At 42.4% G+C, this 11,837-nt stretch overlaps 4 protein-coding genes across 5 annotated transcripts; 2 read left to right on the top strand and 2 right to left on the bottom strand.

Moving 5' to 3' along the window:
- Positions 1 to 1,452: 1,452 nt before the first annotated feature.
- LOC131262191 (uridine-cytidine kinase-like 1) lies at positions 1,453 to 3,988 on the bottom strand. Its single transcript, XM_058264139.1, has 7 exons — positions 3,867 to 3,988; positions 3,333 to 3,655; positions 2,969 to 3,246; positions 2,513 to 2,836; positions 2,039 to 2,434; positions 1,889 to 1,970; positions 1,453 to 1,822 (listed from the first exon to the last, which is right to left on the bottom strand). Exons 1-7 carry the CDS (start codon positions 3,914 to 3,916, stop codon positions 1,578 to 1,580), a joined length of 1,698 nt encoding a protein of 565 aa, XP_058120122.1. The 5' UTR covers positions 3,917 to 3,988; the 3' UTR covers positions 1,453 to 1,577.
- A 327-nt stretch (positions 3,989 to 4,315) lies between these two features.
- On the top strand, positions 4,316 to 6,093 carry LOC131267046 (translation initiation factor eIF-2B subunit gamma). Of its 2 annotated transcripts, XM_058269798.1 has the most exons (6): positions 4,316 to 4,549; positions 4,624 to 4,771; positions 4,841 to 5,339; positions 5,409 to 5,570; positions 5,639 to 5,865; positions 5,934 to 6,093. In XM_058269798.1, the coding sequence occupies exons 1-6, from the start codon at positions 4,393 to 4,395 to the stop codon at positions 6,091 to 6,093; spliced, it is 1,353 nt and encodes a 450-aa protein (XP_058125781.1). In that variant the 5' UTR covers positions 4,316 to 4,392. The 2 variants fall into 2 exon arrangements, with proteins under 2 accessions (XP_058125781.1, XP_058125780.1); XM_058269797.1 differs by having other exon boundaries at positions 4,841 to 5,570.
- On the bottom strand, positions 5,651 to 8,068 carry LOC131267045 (threonylcarbamoyladenosine tRNA methylthiotransferase). The gene is made up of 3 exons (XM_058269796.1): positions 7,208 to 8,068; positions 6,496 to 7,145; positions 5,651 to 6,430 (listed from the first exon to the last, which is right to left on the bottom strand). Exons 1-3 carry the CDS (start codon positions 7,989 to 7,991, stop codon positions 6,212 to 6,214), a joined length of 1,653 nt encoding a protein of 550 aa, XP_058125779.1. The 5' UTR covers positions 7,992 to 8,068; the 3' UTR covers positions 5,651 to 6,211.
- A 387-nt stretch (positions 8,069 to 8,455) lies between these two features.
- On the top strand, positions 8,456 to 11,400 carry LOC131262733 (DENN domain-containing protein 2D-like). The gene is made up of 2 exons (XM_058264798.1): positions 8,456 to 10,336; positions 10,415 to 11,400. Exons 1-2 carry the CDS (start codon positions 8,561 to 8,563, stop codon positions 10,715 to 10,717), a joined length of 2,079 nt encoding a protein of 692 aa, XP_058120781.1. The 5' UTR covers positions 8,456 to 8,560; the 3' UTR covers positions 10,718 to 11,400.
- Positions 11,401 to 11,837: the final 437 nt, after the last annotated feature.

Consider the following 11,837-nt stretch of genomic DNA (forward strand, 5'->3'; position numbering starts at 1 on the left):
AGCCGGTTATGAAACTGATAACGCACGAAAACTACCGAAAACTATTGAAAATGTTAACTTAAAACTAACTTAAAACAGTATAACTTATTAACAACAGACAGAACAACATACGGAGGTTAATCGAACAATAAACATAAAGCCGGACCTAGCTGAATAAGTTGTCAACGGCTCGTTGGGTTGCTTCCTAATTTGGTAGAAAGAACATGAACATGGAGAATCAAACTAAGTGACACTGCGAAAAGAGTTTCTGGAAACATACAAAGGAAGGCCGAATTTCAACACTCTGACGTCCGGATACACGCATAAATGTAATAGCTTCGTATTAGTTTGCATCCGATCACATCATTTTGGTGAGCTGCCAACGCTGTCTCCTAACACGCTCCACAGACTACTGGATGTAAATAAATATCAAATGGAAAGTAAACAAATTTCACAGGGCGCGTTGCTGTTCGTATGTAAATTCTAATAAAAATTGAAAAAAACTGATCAAACAGGGCGGTCAGATACGGAGGAACTAGTGCAAACGCGCTGGTCGTAAAGCGTTGCGACACCGTGAATTGTACGGACGTCAAAGAGTTTATAAGAAACACTTTTATAATATACCATGCCTCATTTGCATTGTAAAACCCGCTAGGCAGCTCGAAATATCGTCCTCAAAACGTCCTCCGCGCGAACAAACGTCCTCCATTTTTGTATGGGGACGAAACAAAAGGAGGACGTTTTTCGAGCAATCGTCCTCCTTGTCCTCCTCACCATACAAAACTGCTCGATGTTTGTGTCATGGAGGACGTTTTTGAGGACGATTTGCTCGAAATTGCCTAGCGGGAATACAATCATTTTTGAAAGGACTCTATTCCAATCCAAGGGATCCGAACCTAGTACGTTAAATCAATCAATTCATAATCTTTACATATATGGCCACCACTATCGCTGTACAGACTGTCGGTTTGTTCGTGTCGCTATCCTGTCAAAAGGATGCACTAGTTAAATACACGTTTTAGCCTCCACACGAACGGAAGCGAGGAAAACGATAAATTTAAAAAAGTAGTTTTTACTTTCCCTTCCACCAGCTTCTTCTCATTTGGAGAATTATCTATTTATCTTTATCTTCAATGGTATTTTATTCAATCAATCAAAATTTTCTCGTGCAGCAATACATCTTACTTCCGCCATGATTTTCTTTACGAGGCGCTTGCCGCTCGTGCACAACATTATCAAATACAATACAATATTCGGCAAACCGTCGGAACTGGAAGTCTTTATTATACAAGACGTCGCTCCAACATCTTTGTAGAGAATTTTAACAGTGATAGTGTTGGAAACAAAGATTGCGAAACAGCAATAATGATGGAAACCTAATTATTTTAATTCACATAACCTAATGCTACATTGTTCTAATAAACCAGTAAGATAAAATAAAGGCAAGTAAAATTAAGTATTCAAAGAGATATTAGTTGTCCTATGTATCGGAACATGTCAAATTTAGTTTTAAGCATAACAGAAATTGCGCAGAAGAGAAAAGTTTATTGCCTATTTCGCAACACTCACTTTCTGACTGCACCACCCTCTGTTCCGGGTTACTCATACAGCAAGTTCGGGTCGGTCGGTTCAGTACCAAAGTAACGATCGCCAAAGTTGCCTATGCCGGGGATGACGTAAAACTTTTCATTGATCTCCGGATCAAGGGCGGACGTAACGATCTGAACTTTTGGAAAAGCGTACGCTATCGAGTGGACACCAATTTCCGCCATTAGCAACGACACCAGAAGTATGTTCTCCTCGGGAACATCGTGATCCAATAGCACCCGAATGGCCATGATTGCTGCAAAGATTAATTTAGATTTGAATTAACGTTATTAGAAAATAACGGAAACAGCAAAAAACCTACCTGCCGCTCCCGTAGCAACGGTGGCGTCCATAAGTACAACACGGTAATCTTTTATGTCCTTTGGAAGCCTTAAGTAGTACAGCTGAAAAGAACAGTAAGAATGAAGGCCATTGATTGGTCGTTGCCTTTTACTTTTAGTTGCGGTCTTACCTCTGGCTCTCCAGTAAGTTGATTCGTTTGAATTAAAATCTTTCCGATGCGGATGTGCTTGCAGACATCACTTACAGCCTGCTCCATGGTTTCTCCGGCACGCAGGATCGATACGCCGCAAATCTTTTGACAAGCCAAACGTTTACCCTTGTACGGTACGTTCTGCGGTGTCTCGACTTCGACCGCTCGGAACGGCAGTAAGCTGAGTGCATACTCTAGTACCAACCGAATCAAGCGCTTCGAATAGAATATGAACTCATCACGTGCTGTGTTTGCATTGCGAATAAACGTGTGAAGTCCTTTGACCTGCGGGGTGGTTGGGAGCAGTTTCAGCGAATCCGGCATCGGTTGCCCAATGTACGAATGAGCCAACGCCTCTCTTAGTTTAAACCCACGCTTTAAAAAAAAGATGAAATAGAGGGTATTTAATTGCAACGAGCACGTCCCGGCATTGCCAGTAAAAGACACACTTACCAACTGCAGCTGTGTGTGTACGTGCTGTACGATAAGCTGAATTGCAACAATGTTGCTAGAACCGCGTGGCACTATAATGTCAGCATGTGCCATTGTGGGGGCAATATAGCAACTGTATGCCGGCTTCACCATGGTCGAATATTGTTTAAGTACACCTTCCAAATCACGTCCACGCTGCTGGATGTCTCGCTTAAGGCGTCGCGCCAGTCGGATGTCTGCGTCAGTATCGACAAAAACTTTCATATCGAGCATCTTGAGAATTTCCTTGCTATGGAACGTTAGAATGCCCTCGAAAATGATAACATTTGCGCCGTACATGGTTTTCTGCAAAATTACAAATTTAGTTATTTAATAAAATAAACTGAAACACCCATGCATCTCCCGTACTTCGATATTAAAATAGTGTGTAGTTTTAACTATTGCAAACCCCTAACAATGCGTTTTTTTTTTGCTTACCGTATGCTGTTCTCTGGAGTGCGAGACAAAATTGTACACAGGCACCTCAACCTTTCGACCTTCCTTGAGCCTTTGCAAGACATCTTTCATCAACTCCAAATCAAAGGCATCCGGATGATCAAAGTTGTACTCATTGCGATTTGCCTGTTCATGCTGTTTATCGTTAAGTATCTTGTAGAAGCAATCCATCGACAACAGAGTAACCCATGGTACGTCCAAGCTTTCTATGATCTTCTGTGCAACGGTAGTTTTACCCGATGCACTTCCGCCACAAATTCCTTTGCAGGTGGTAGTAATGTGGAAAGAAGAAAAAAAACAACTATCATTAGTTAATTGTTTTGAACCGGTTTTGCTCGTGGGCTACCTATTACGAACGGTTCCACCTGCTGACCAGCGCAGTTGTACCAGGGTGGCCGACCCGCCGTATAGATCGTACGATTGTTCGAGCGAATGATAGCTTCGTTCGAATTGATGGTATTCTGATTAACGGAAGTGGTCCGTTGACGACGTGGTTTCGGAGAGCGAAGCTGCGAGGCGAACGAATTCGAACGTGTCGTTTTCGATGGCACCGTGGCCGGCGAGGCCGGGCAGCAGTCCGGGGGGATCTCTGCATCATATCCACTGTCGCTCGAATGTACACCAGTGTTGAAATCGAGGACTTCGCACTCCTTCGGTTCACTTGCGTCACTGTGAAAAGAGACAATAATGTGGCAACGCGGAAGGTTTTTAACACCGTATCCTCAATTAGCACAGCATCAAGCACAAGCACACACGTACGGCACGCACGGTAATGCGTATTTCGCTTGTTTCGGGTTTCTCCGTTTCGGTACAAACAAAGCACCGGCAAGATAACGCCACCAGTGCGAATCGTTGACCCACTTTGTTATCGATAAATTACCTGTCGGATGATGCAGAACTTGGTGGTGCATTAAGCTGATTGACCGACATATTTCTCTTTTCACAAACTAGCGTGCAGATTCAATTCTGTGTACGGCACGATTTGACATCAGGAAAAATACCTGCCGTGTGGCGTATGTTTATAATGGTCGTTCTAAATCTGCTCTCGTCAGCTGTGCAACCGGCTCTTTCGACAAAGATTACTACACTGTAGATAAAAGGGGAAGTTCGTTTCAAAACCGTTTGTACCTCACCTTTTCCTTTCTCCATAAAAACAGCTACAAGGGTGTTATTCTATTGCAATGTTTCTATCATTTTATGCTTGAATGCTATCCCAAATAACCGTATTTTAACGTATTTTAGAGAACACAACAATCGTGTGATACCAGCGTCTATCAACCTTGTGGCATTTTGCAATTATCGGCTTGTCATAACACGACTGCAAAACGCGACTATCCCTAGGATAAAAATACACGCGGATCATCACTTTCTATCTTTTAGAATTTCTTTCGTGTGCTCCTCAAACAATGGGACAACAGGAATTTCAAGCGGTTGTACTGGCAGCAGGAAAGGGAACCAGGCTGCCGGAAATCTTGGAAGGTCGACCCAAATGTCTGCTGCCGATCGGGCCATATCCAATGATTTGGTACCCATTGCAGCTTCTTCAACGACATGGCTTCAACGGTAAGGAAAAGTTTGGTTTCGATGAGAAAAATTCTAACGACTGTTACTTAATATATCCATTTCCTTTTCAATAGAGGTGCTAGTGATAGTGCAAGAGTCGGAAAAGTCCGAAATACAGCAACGAATGGATCGGTTGCAGTTAAAACTTAAGCTTGATTACTACTGCATCCCAACGGACTCGGAGTGCGGAACAGCTGATTCTTTGAGGCTTGTTTCTGATAAGTAAGTTCGCCTGTTTTTCGTTTCCACTGAACCAGCTTATTGATACCCTTTTCCACGATATCCTTTCAGACTCAAGGCTGATGTGGTGGTATTGTCCTGTGACACCGTGGTGGAAGCTAATCTGTATCACTTGTTATCCAAGTTCCGCGAACGGGATGCTTCAATACAGCTTTTGTTTGTAGAAGGTGGTCAGGATCAAGATGTAACTATTCCAGGACCGAAATCGAAGTACAAAGCCGAGAAAGATCTGATCGGGTATGACCAGGCAACCAGCAAAGTGCTGTTCATGGCTTCCGCAAGTGATTTTGAGGAAACGGTGAAATTACCCGGTCATTTGCTTCGAGAAAATCCAGAAATGACCATTTCCTCCAGTCTTCTTGATGCCCACATTTACATAATGAAAAAATGGGTTGTAGAATACCTCACCGTGAGTGATTCACTATCTGCGGTAAAAGGAGAGCTGTTACCGCATATTATAAAGAAGCAGATGCTGCAGCCGCCCGCCATTCCGGAAGGAGAAGGAGTATCCGAGTTCAATGTGAATGGAAAAACGGATGAAATTTTTAAGGTATTTTTTTATTTGTTTCTACCTAAAATGTCAGTATACATTACAAAGCATACTATTTCTCCTTTACAGTTTGCGGTACACACTGAGCTTGATACGAAAATCCATAAGGCTTCAAATTACAACAAGCAAAAATTATCCCATCCCATCCGGTGCTATGCACATTTTGCTGACGCAAACACCTTTGGACTGAGAGTTAATAACGTTCGTTCATTTCTTTCCTGTAATTTGAAGGTATACACGGTATTCTTCATCGAAATATGGTTCCTTTATTTGAATGTATTCTTCAATATTGTTAACAGATCTTCGAACGCTTTCCTGCCTTGACTGGTTTGACCGAGCGAGAACTGGTCTCGCAAACGAGTTCGATTAAATCGACACAGATTTCGAAATGTGCGGTTGGCGACATGACTACAATCAGTGAAAAAACCTCACTCAACACGAACGTAGTTGCGAACGGTTGTTCGATCCAACCGAAAACTCGTATCAATAATAGCGTTCTAATGGATGGCGTCACGGTGGAAGAGAGGTAACACAACTCATGTTTTCTATTTCTGTGCATATGGTTTCATATGATTTCATTGATTTTCTCCGCAGTGTAATCATCGACAATTGCATCATCGGAGAAAAGGCGGTAGTGAAGAGTGGATCGGTTCTGAAGAATTGTCTGGTCGGTCCACACTTTATCGTCGGTGCCAACACAAAGAAGGAAAATGTGTATCTATCTAATGCCGATGGTTTTATGACAATTGATTAGACTTTAGATTATAAACACGTTTAACGACCGTAAAGTAAAAGGTTAAAAATCCTTTTTTTATAAGTTCTTTTCTTATTTACAAACCATAAAATTTAATCTTCTCACGTGTTCCGTGTAACTAGATATCGAAATACATGAACATGTATTTGGAAATTATCGCCAAGCTGCACGAAAAAACGAAGAAGGCAAATATCGAGCGATACTTCGAATCCTCAGCTACGGATAGTTGGTTGGTCGAGATACTATTAGCGATCGGTTTGCTACAATTCACCCATTCCTGTTCTGCTTGCACGATTTTACCGAACATACTGAATTTGGTACATCCTGTTATGGCAACCTACAAGAAAAGGACTTTGTGTTAATTAAGAAACACGAAGAAAACAAGATTAATTATCCACCTACCTCAACCTGCTTTCCCAGCAAATTCTTATGCATCGGTAAAAGAACTTGCTCGTAGAACTTATTGTGCCCTACGTAGTGCTTTTGGTCGTGGGAAACTTCGGTGACCAGTACCGTTTGTTTCGAGTCCGGTGTGTACTTTTGATACGGTTCATACGAGTGGAACAACTCCGTCAACCTTTTGGTGCGAGTCTTTACAATATTTGCCGGTACACGTTCCATTTTCGCCGCCGGTGTTCCGGGGCGCGGGAAAAACTGGTTAATGAAAAGACTCGGAAACTCGTATTTTCTGCACAGTGTTACGGTATCTTCAAAATCAGTTTCCGTTTCACCAGGAAATCCGCATATGATATCGGTCGCGATGGTTATACCGGGGACCTTCTGGCGCAAAAAATCAACCACACGTTCGAAATCCTTCACGCAGTACTCGCGCTTCATTTCACCGAGGATCGTATCGGACCCACTTTGCACAGGAATGTGCAAAAAACTGTACACTCGTGGATGGGAGAGAACCTTTGCCATCTCTTCCAGATGCTCCAGGATGTACGGTGGGTTGGTCATACCAAGGCGCATCATGCATCCTTCTGGAATCACATCTACCAGCTTCCACAGCAACTCTGGCAATGACGAACCAATGTCTCGTCCATAGGTTCCTATAGGATTGAATGAACGGTTAACCGATAGGGTATTAAGGGTTTTAGATTGCAAGAAATACCTGTGTCTTCGGAAGTGAGCCATACTTCACATACGCCTTCTTTAAACACCTGAACCGCGCGATCGACTATCTCTTCCACGGGATAGCTTACCAAATCGGCACGGGCAAACTTTGTCTTGCAATATGTGCAGGCATTTAGACATCCCGAATTGATGGGGATCACCTCAATGAGGGGATTTTTGCGAACCTTTGGCAGCGACAGTTTCGGTCCAGCAACCTTTCGTCCATTCACCTTCTTTGCCTGTAGCAAACGTACTGAATGTCCTTTCAACGTTTCCTCCACAACCTCCGCTACACGATCGATTTGCTGGACACCGACTACGCTCAGGCCTTTCAAATAGTCCGATTTCGGTGCTGCTTGCGGTACGCATCCTGCCACGACCACATGCTTGCCCGCCTGGTGCGCCGCTTCGATTTCATTGCGAAACGTGTCCTCCGAAGGATTCTTTACGGTACAGCTGTTAAGCACCCACAAATCTGCGGCATCCTTATCCTTCGTTAGATTATACCCATACTGGGCCAGCTGGCCGGCCATATACTCGGTATCGGATGTATTGTGCGCGCATCCCCACGTTTTCATGTAGATATGCTGTGTCTCCGGGATAACGCTGTCTAGTAGCGGCTTTTCTACGGTAACATCTTTTGGAGTTGCACGAATCACTTTGGCGCGTTTCGCTCGAATGGTGATGTCCTTTTTGTTGGCATAACGCTCCTTCGGTGATGGATCGTCGGCCGAAATAAGATCTTCGATATCTCCCAAAAAATCCTCGCACCCTTCGTCCATTACGATTTGGCTAGTATTAGATAAATTTTGGAGATTATTCTAATGGATACTGATTTTCTCTTGGCTCGTATGCCGCGTGTGTTTATTTCTCTAATTCTTTGGTAACTTGTCAACGTCAACTTGTGACATTTGTATCAAGATTTGTACATTCCAGAAATGAAATAAAACAAGGTAACTATACCCTCAAATAAATCACCTGTTTCAACCTTCTATTGTTTCATTGTGTATTGCGCAACATTCAACCAGATAATTACGCAAAATAAAATGACAAAATGAAAATAAAAGCTTTTCACACCATTCAGATATTTCGAATACGTTTTAATTTAAATCAAAATAGAGAGCACCTGATAAGCAAAGTGCGAGTGAGAAAAGCAGAGCCACCAGACGCTGGTCATCTCACTTTCACCCAGTTGTTTTTATTTCTCTGCAGTCTTCCATGAAGATGCTGTCATGAAAACGGTACAATTTTTCAGCGTTCCTTCAGAATGCGCATAATTTTATCATGAAGTTCGTGATAACTATTCGGAAACTAACATTACTAAACTAAAGTGTGCTATGTATTACGCAGTATGTCTAATCAATCAGCTGAATCGATCGGCGCGCAGGATGGAGGAAATAGCAGGGTGCAAAAGATTACGGAAAAATTCGAAACACTCATAACATCGCAAAAGCAACAGGTTATTACTTCACCGCAGCTCCACTCCATGCATAAATCTCCTGCCAAGCGGACGGGTTTTGAACGAGGAGATCAACGGTTCAGTGTTCCACCACCACGTGAACTGGACGTCCGAAGAGGAATAAAACGTTCGCAAGCCTTCCGCCGAAGCACCTCACAGACTGGGACGATGAATGGCGATAATGTTCCACTGACGAACGCTTCCAACCTGCAGCTTATCCATTCCGAAAGCATCCGTGAAGCCCTGAACAAACCGCTTCCGGAGGGTCCACCGCCAGAGAAGCCACCGAGAATCGTAATCCAGGAGAAAAGAACGCGTGACACATTGTATGGAGAGCATGATTCCGAGCATTATGAAGACGTGAATATGTTCATCGAAGTTGCCTTCCAAGAACCAGAGAATGGGCTAGTACGTGAGTCATCTACGCGGGAACAGATTTCCCTGAAGCAACCCGTTAGTGAAGAGCATCGCAAACGAATTCGTAGATTGTCACGGTGTGCGGAACTAAACTGCTACACCCAGCAGTACGGCACGATCCGTGCCTATGAAGTGGTAGAAAAACGGGATGCGACGGATGATGTGCAAGACAAGACACCCGATACCAAAGGATTGATCGAGCGTTACAATAAGCTCTGTACTGTCGAAAATGCTGTGATTCCTGCCGCGCAAAGTTTATACAACTACTGTATCGTTGTTGGGTACGACATTATGCAGAACAAACCGTATGTAAAAAGTAAATATCCGCCACAGAAGTCCCTGCACAAACTGATCGAAGTGTTTGTGTATCCCGACAATGGCGCGCTAATTAGAGGGAGTGATCAGGAATACTGTATAATCATCACCGACTACCCCCAGCGGTTGTACGGTTTCTGCCGGCGCGTTCTTCCGGAATCGTCCGAGTTTTGCATCCCATTGACCTACTGCTTTGTGACGAAGTACAACGAGCCGACAGTGTTTTACAAGCTGTTGCAATGCATCGAAAGTCAGCACGGGAACGGTAGGGTACCGGAACAGCTTATGGAACAGTTCTATAACCAAAAACTACCGCTGGCCGGAGAAAAAATATCGCTCACCCTGCCAACCTGCATCGATACTCACTCGCTACTCCGACAAAAAGCCTTCCTGCCCTTCACGCTGACTATAAGCCGTCCCAAAGATTTGCGGTTAGAGAAAACCGAACTGTATGATATTTTCAAGTGCCTCGGACCAGATGGTTTGATCGAGGTGTTCGAAAGCTTACTCCTCGAGAAAATGGTGATATTATTTAGCGAACATCTATCTCTGCTGGCGTCGTGCGTGCAGGGACTACTGTTAATACTCTATCCATTCCAATGGCAGCATATTCTGATAACGATCATTCCGGACCATCTGCAACAGATGTTAGAAGCACCAGTGCCAATGTTAGCCGGTACCTTACAGCCCGTCCCGGAACAGGTGTGGAAAAGTGGCGAAGCCTGCTACGTGAATCTCGATAAGCGAACGGTTCGCACTACGAAAAAGGAGCAATTTTCCATACTTCCGAGTGAACTGAAAAAACCGCTCCGGGTGTCCCTGGGGCTCGTCAAAGCGTTTGAGGATTCTAAAGGGCTCGCGAGTGTGCTGATCGGTGGCGCATTTATTCGCTTTTTTGTTGAGTTATTTTCCAATCTGGACACTTATTCTTATGAGGTAAGTTTTGGCTCTTTGTGATTACATATAAGAAATTAATTTTAATAACGTTTTCTATTCATATTTATTCTGTTACAGAAATCCCAATTCTTGAATGGTTTCGACAACCAAGAAACAAAACTTTTTCTCAACTGCTTCCTGGAAACGGTAATGTTTGCCGATTTTCTGGAAAACTGGCATGCCTCAAAACTTCTAAAGAATACTTCCCATTCAGCGGGCAGCTTTGACTATAGTCTCTTTAATTCAAAGATTACCGAAAAATCGCAAAACAAGTACTGGCATACGGCTAGCTTCGACGAGATTATCGCGAACTCCAAACTAATCGAACGCAAAGGAAAAACTTTTATGGCGAAGGTGAAGAATTTAATGAAAAAATCCTAAAACAAAAACATAAAGTGCTCTCGACAATCGACGAAATTAAAGAGGACTGCCATAGTTGGTATACAAGAGATATTCTAGCATTTAGAACCGCCTTTGGCCATAGAAAGCAATTTTTAATGTCTTAGAAATGGTGCATGACGTCCACGAGCCAACAAGTTCTGAGCAGAAGTTTACTTAATAGCTACAATAGTGCTATCTTAATGAAACCATACACAAAACTAATAAACCAAGGTGTAAAAAGCATGACAGAAATACGAGAAAACAATAACACTATTTTTTAAACTAATCGAATACTAAGCCCTACATGGTTTAATATAAATTTGACAATTTGTTTGATGTTTTAAATTTGGTTGAAAAGAGAATTAGAAAAGCTTAATATAAAGCAATCTTTAATTTTGAATAATTGAAAGCAGAGTTCCGACTGTCTTTGAATTTCAGAAAACTTGCGTCCATTAGCATAATGCAGAAAATCTGCGTTGATACTATTTATAATAGATCACTTGCGAAACAGGCTCACATTTTAAAATACAGTTCCAACAAATTGTTCGCATTATTGTTCGCGAAAAACCGAAGATAGGCCACGTTTCAGGATATATCATTTAAATGGACAAATAGATTATTCGGTGCAAAAATGTGGATCATTCGGGGTATTAAAAAATAAATACAATGAAATAAAATACGAAATTCGAAAAAATGAATTTTTTTACCAAAACCGTGTTATTTTCTTAATCCATATCCTTTGGAAGTCTATTGTCATCTATTTAGAGGCCGGATTTGTATTTCAAACTACGTTGGATTGGCATACTTTCTATATATTTTTATTTATTTCGCAGATTTATGGTTTACTTACAAAAGTACTTTTCTTCCAAAATGTTTCTCTACATAATCGGACACCTTCATCCATGCCACACGTCTGTGATCAACATACTAACCATGCACGATGCATTAAGTGTAGCACCAACTATGAATCGTCATTTTCTCTTCATTACATTATTTTGAGCATTTTCTTACGGCAGAGTTATGCCATGGGGCGGGCTGAATTGACAAACGCCGAATTAAAGGAAACTGAGGCAAGTAACATGTTAAAACTAATCATTATAAGAATTTGTCAGGGAAGGTA

This window comes from Anopheles coustani, chromosome 2 (assembly GCF_943734705.1).
Source record: "Anopheles coustani chromosome 2, idAnoCousDA_361_x.2, whole genome shotgun sequence".
Lineage (NCBI taxonomy): Eukaryota > Metazoa > Arthropoda > Insecta > Diptera > Culicidae > Anopheles > Anopheles coustani.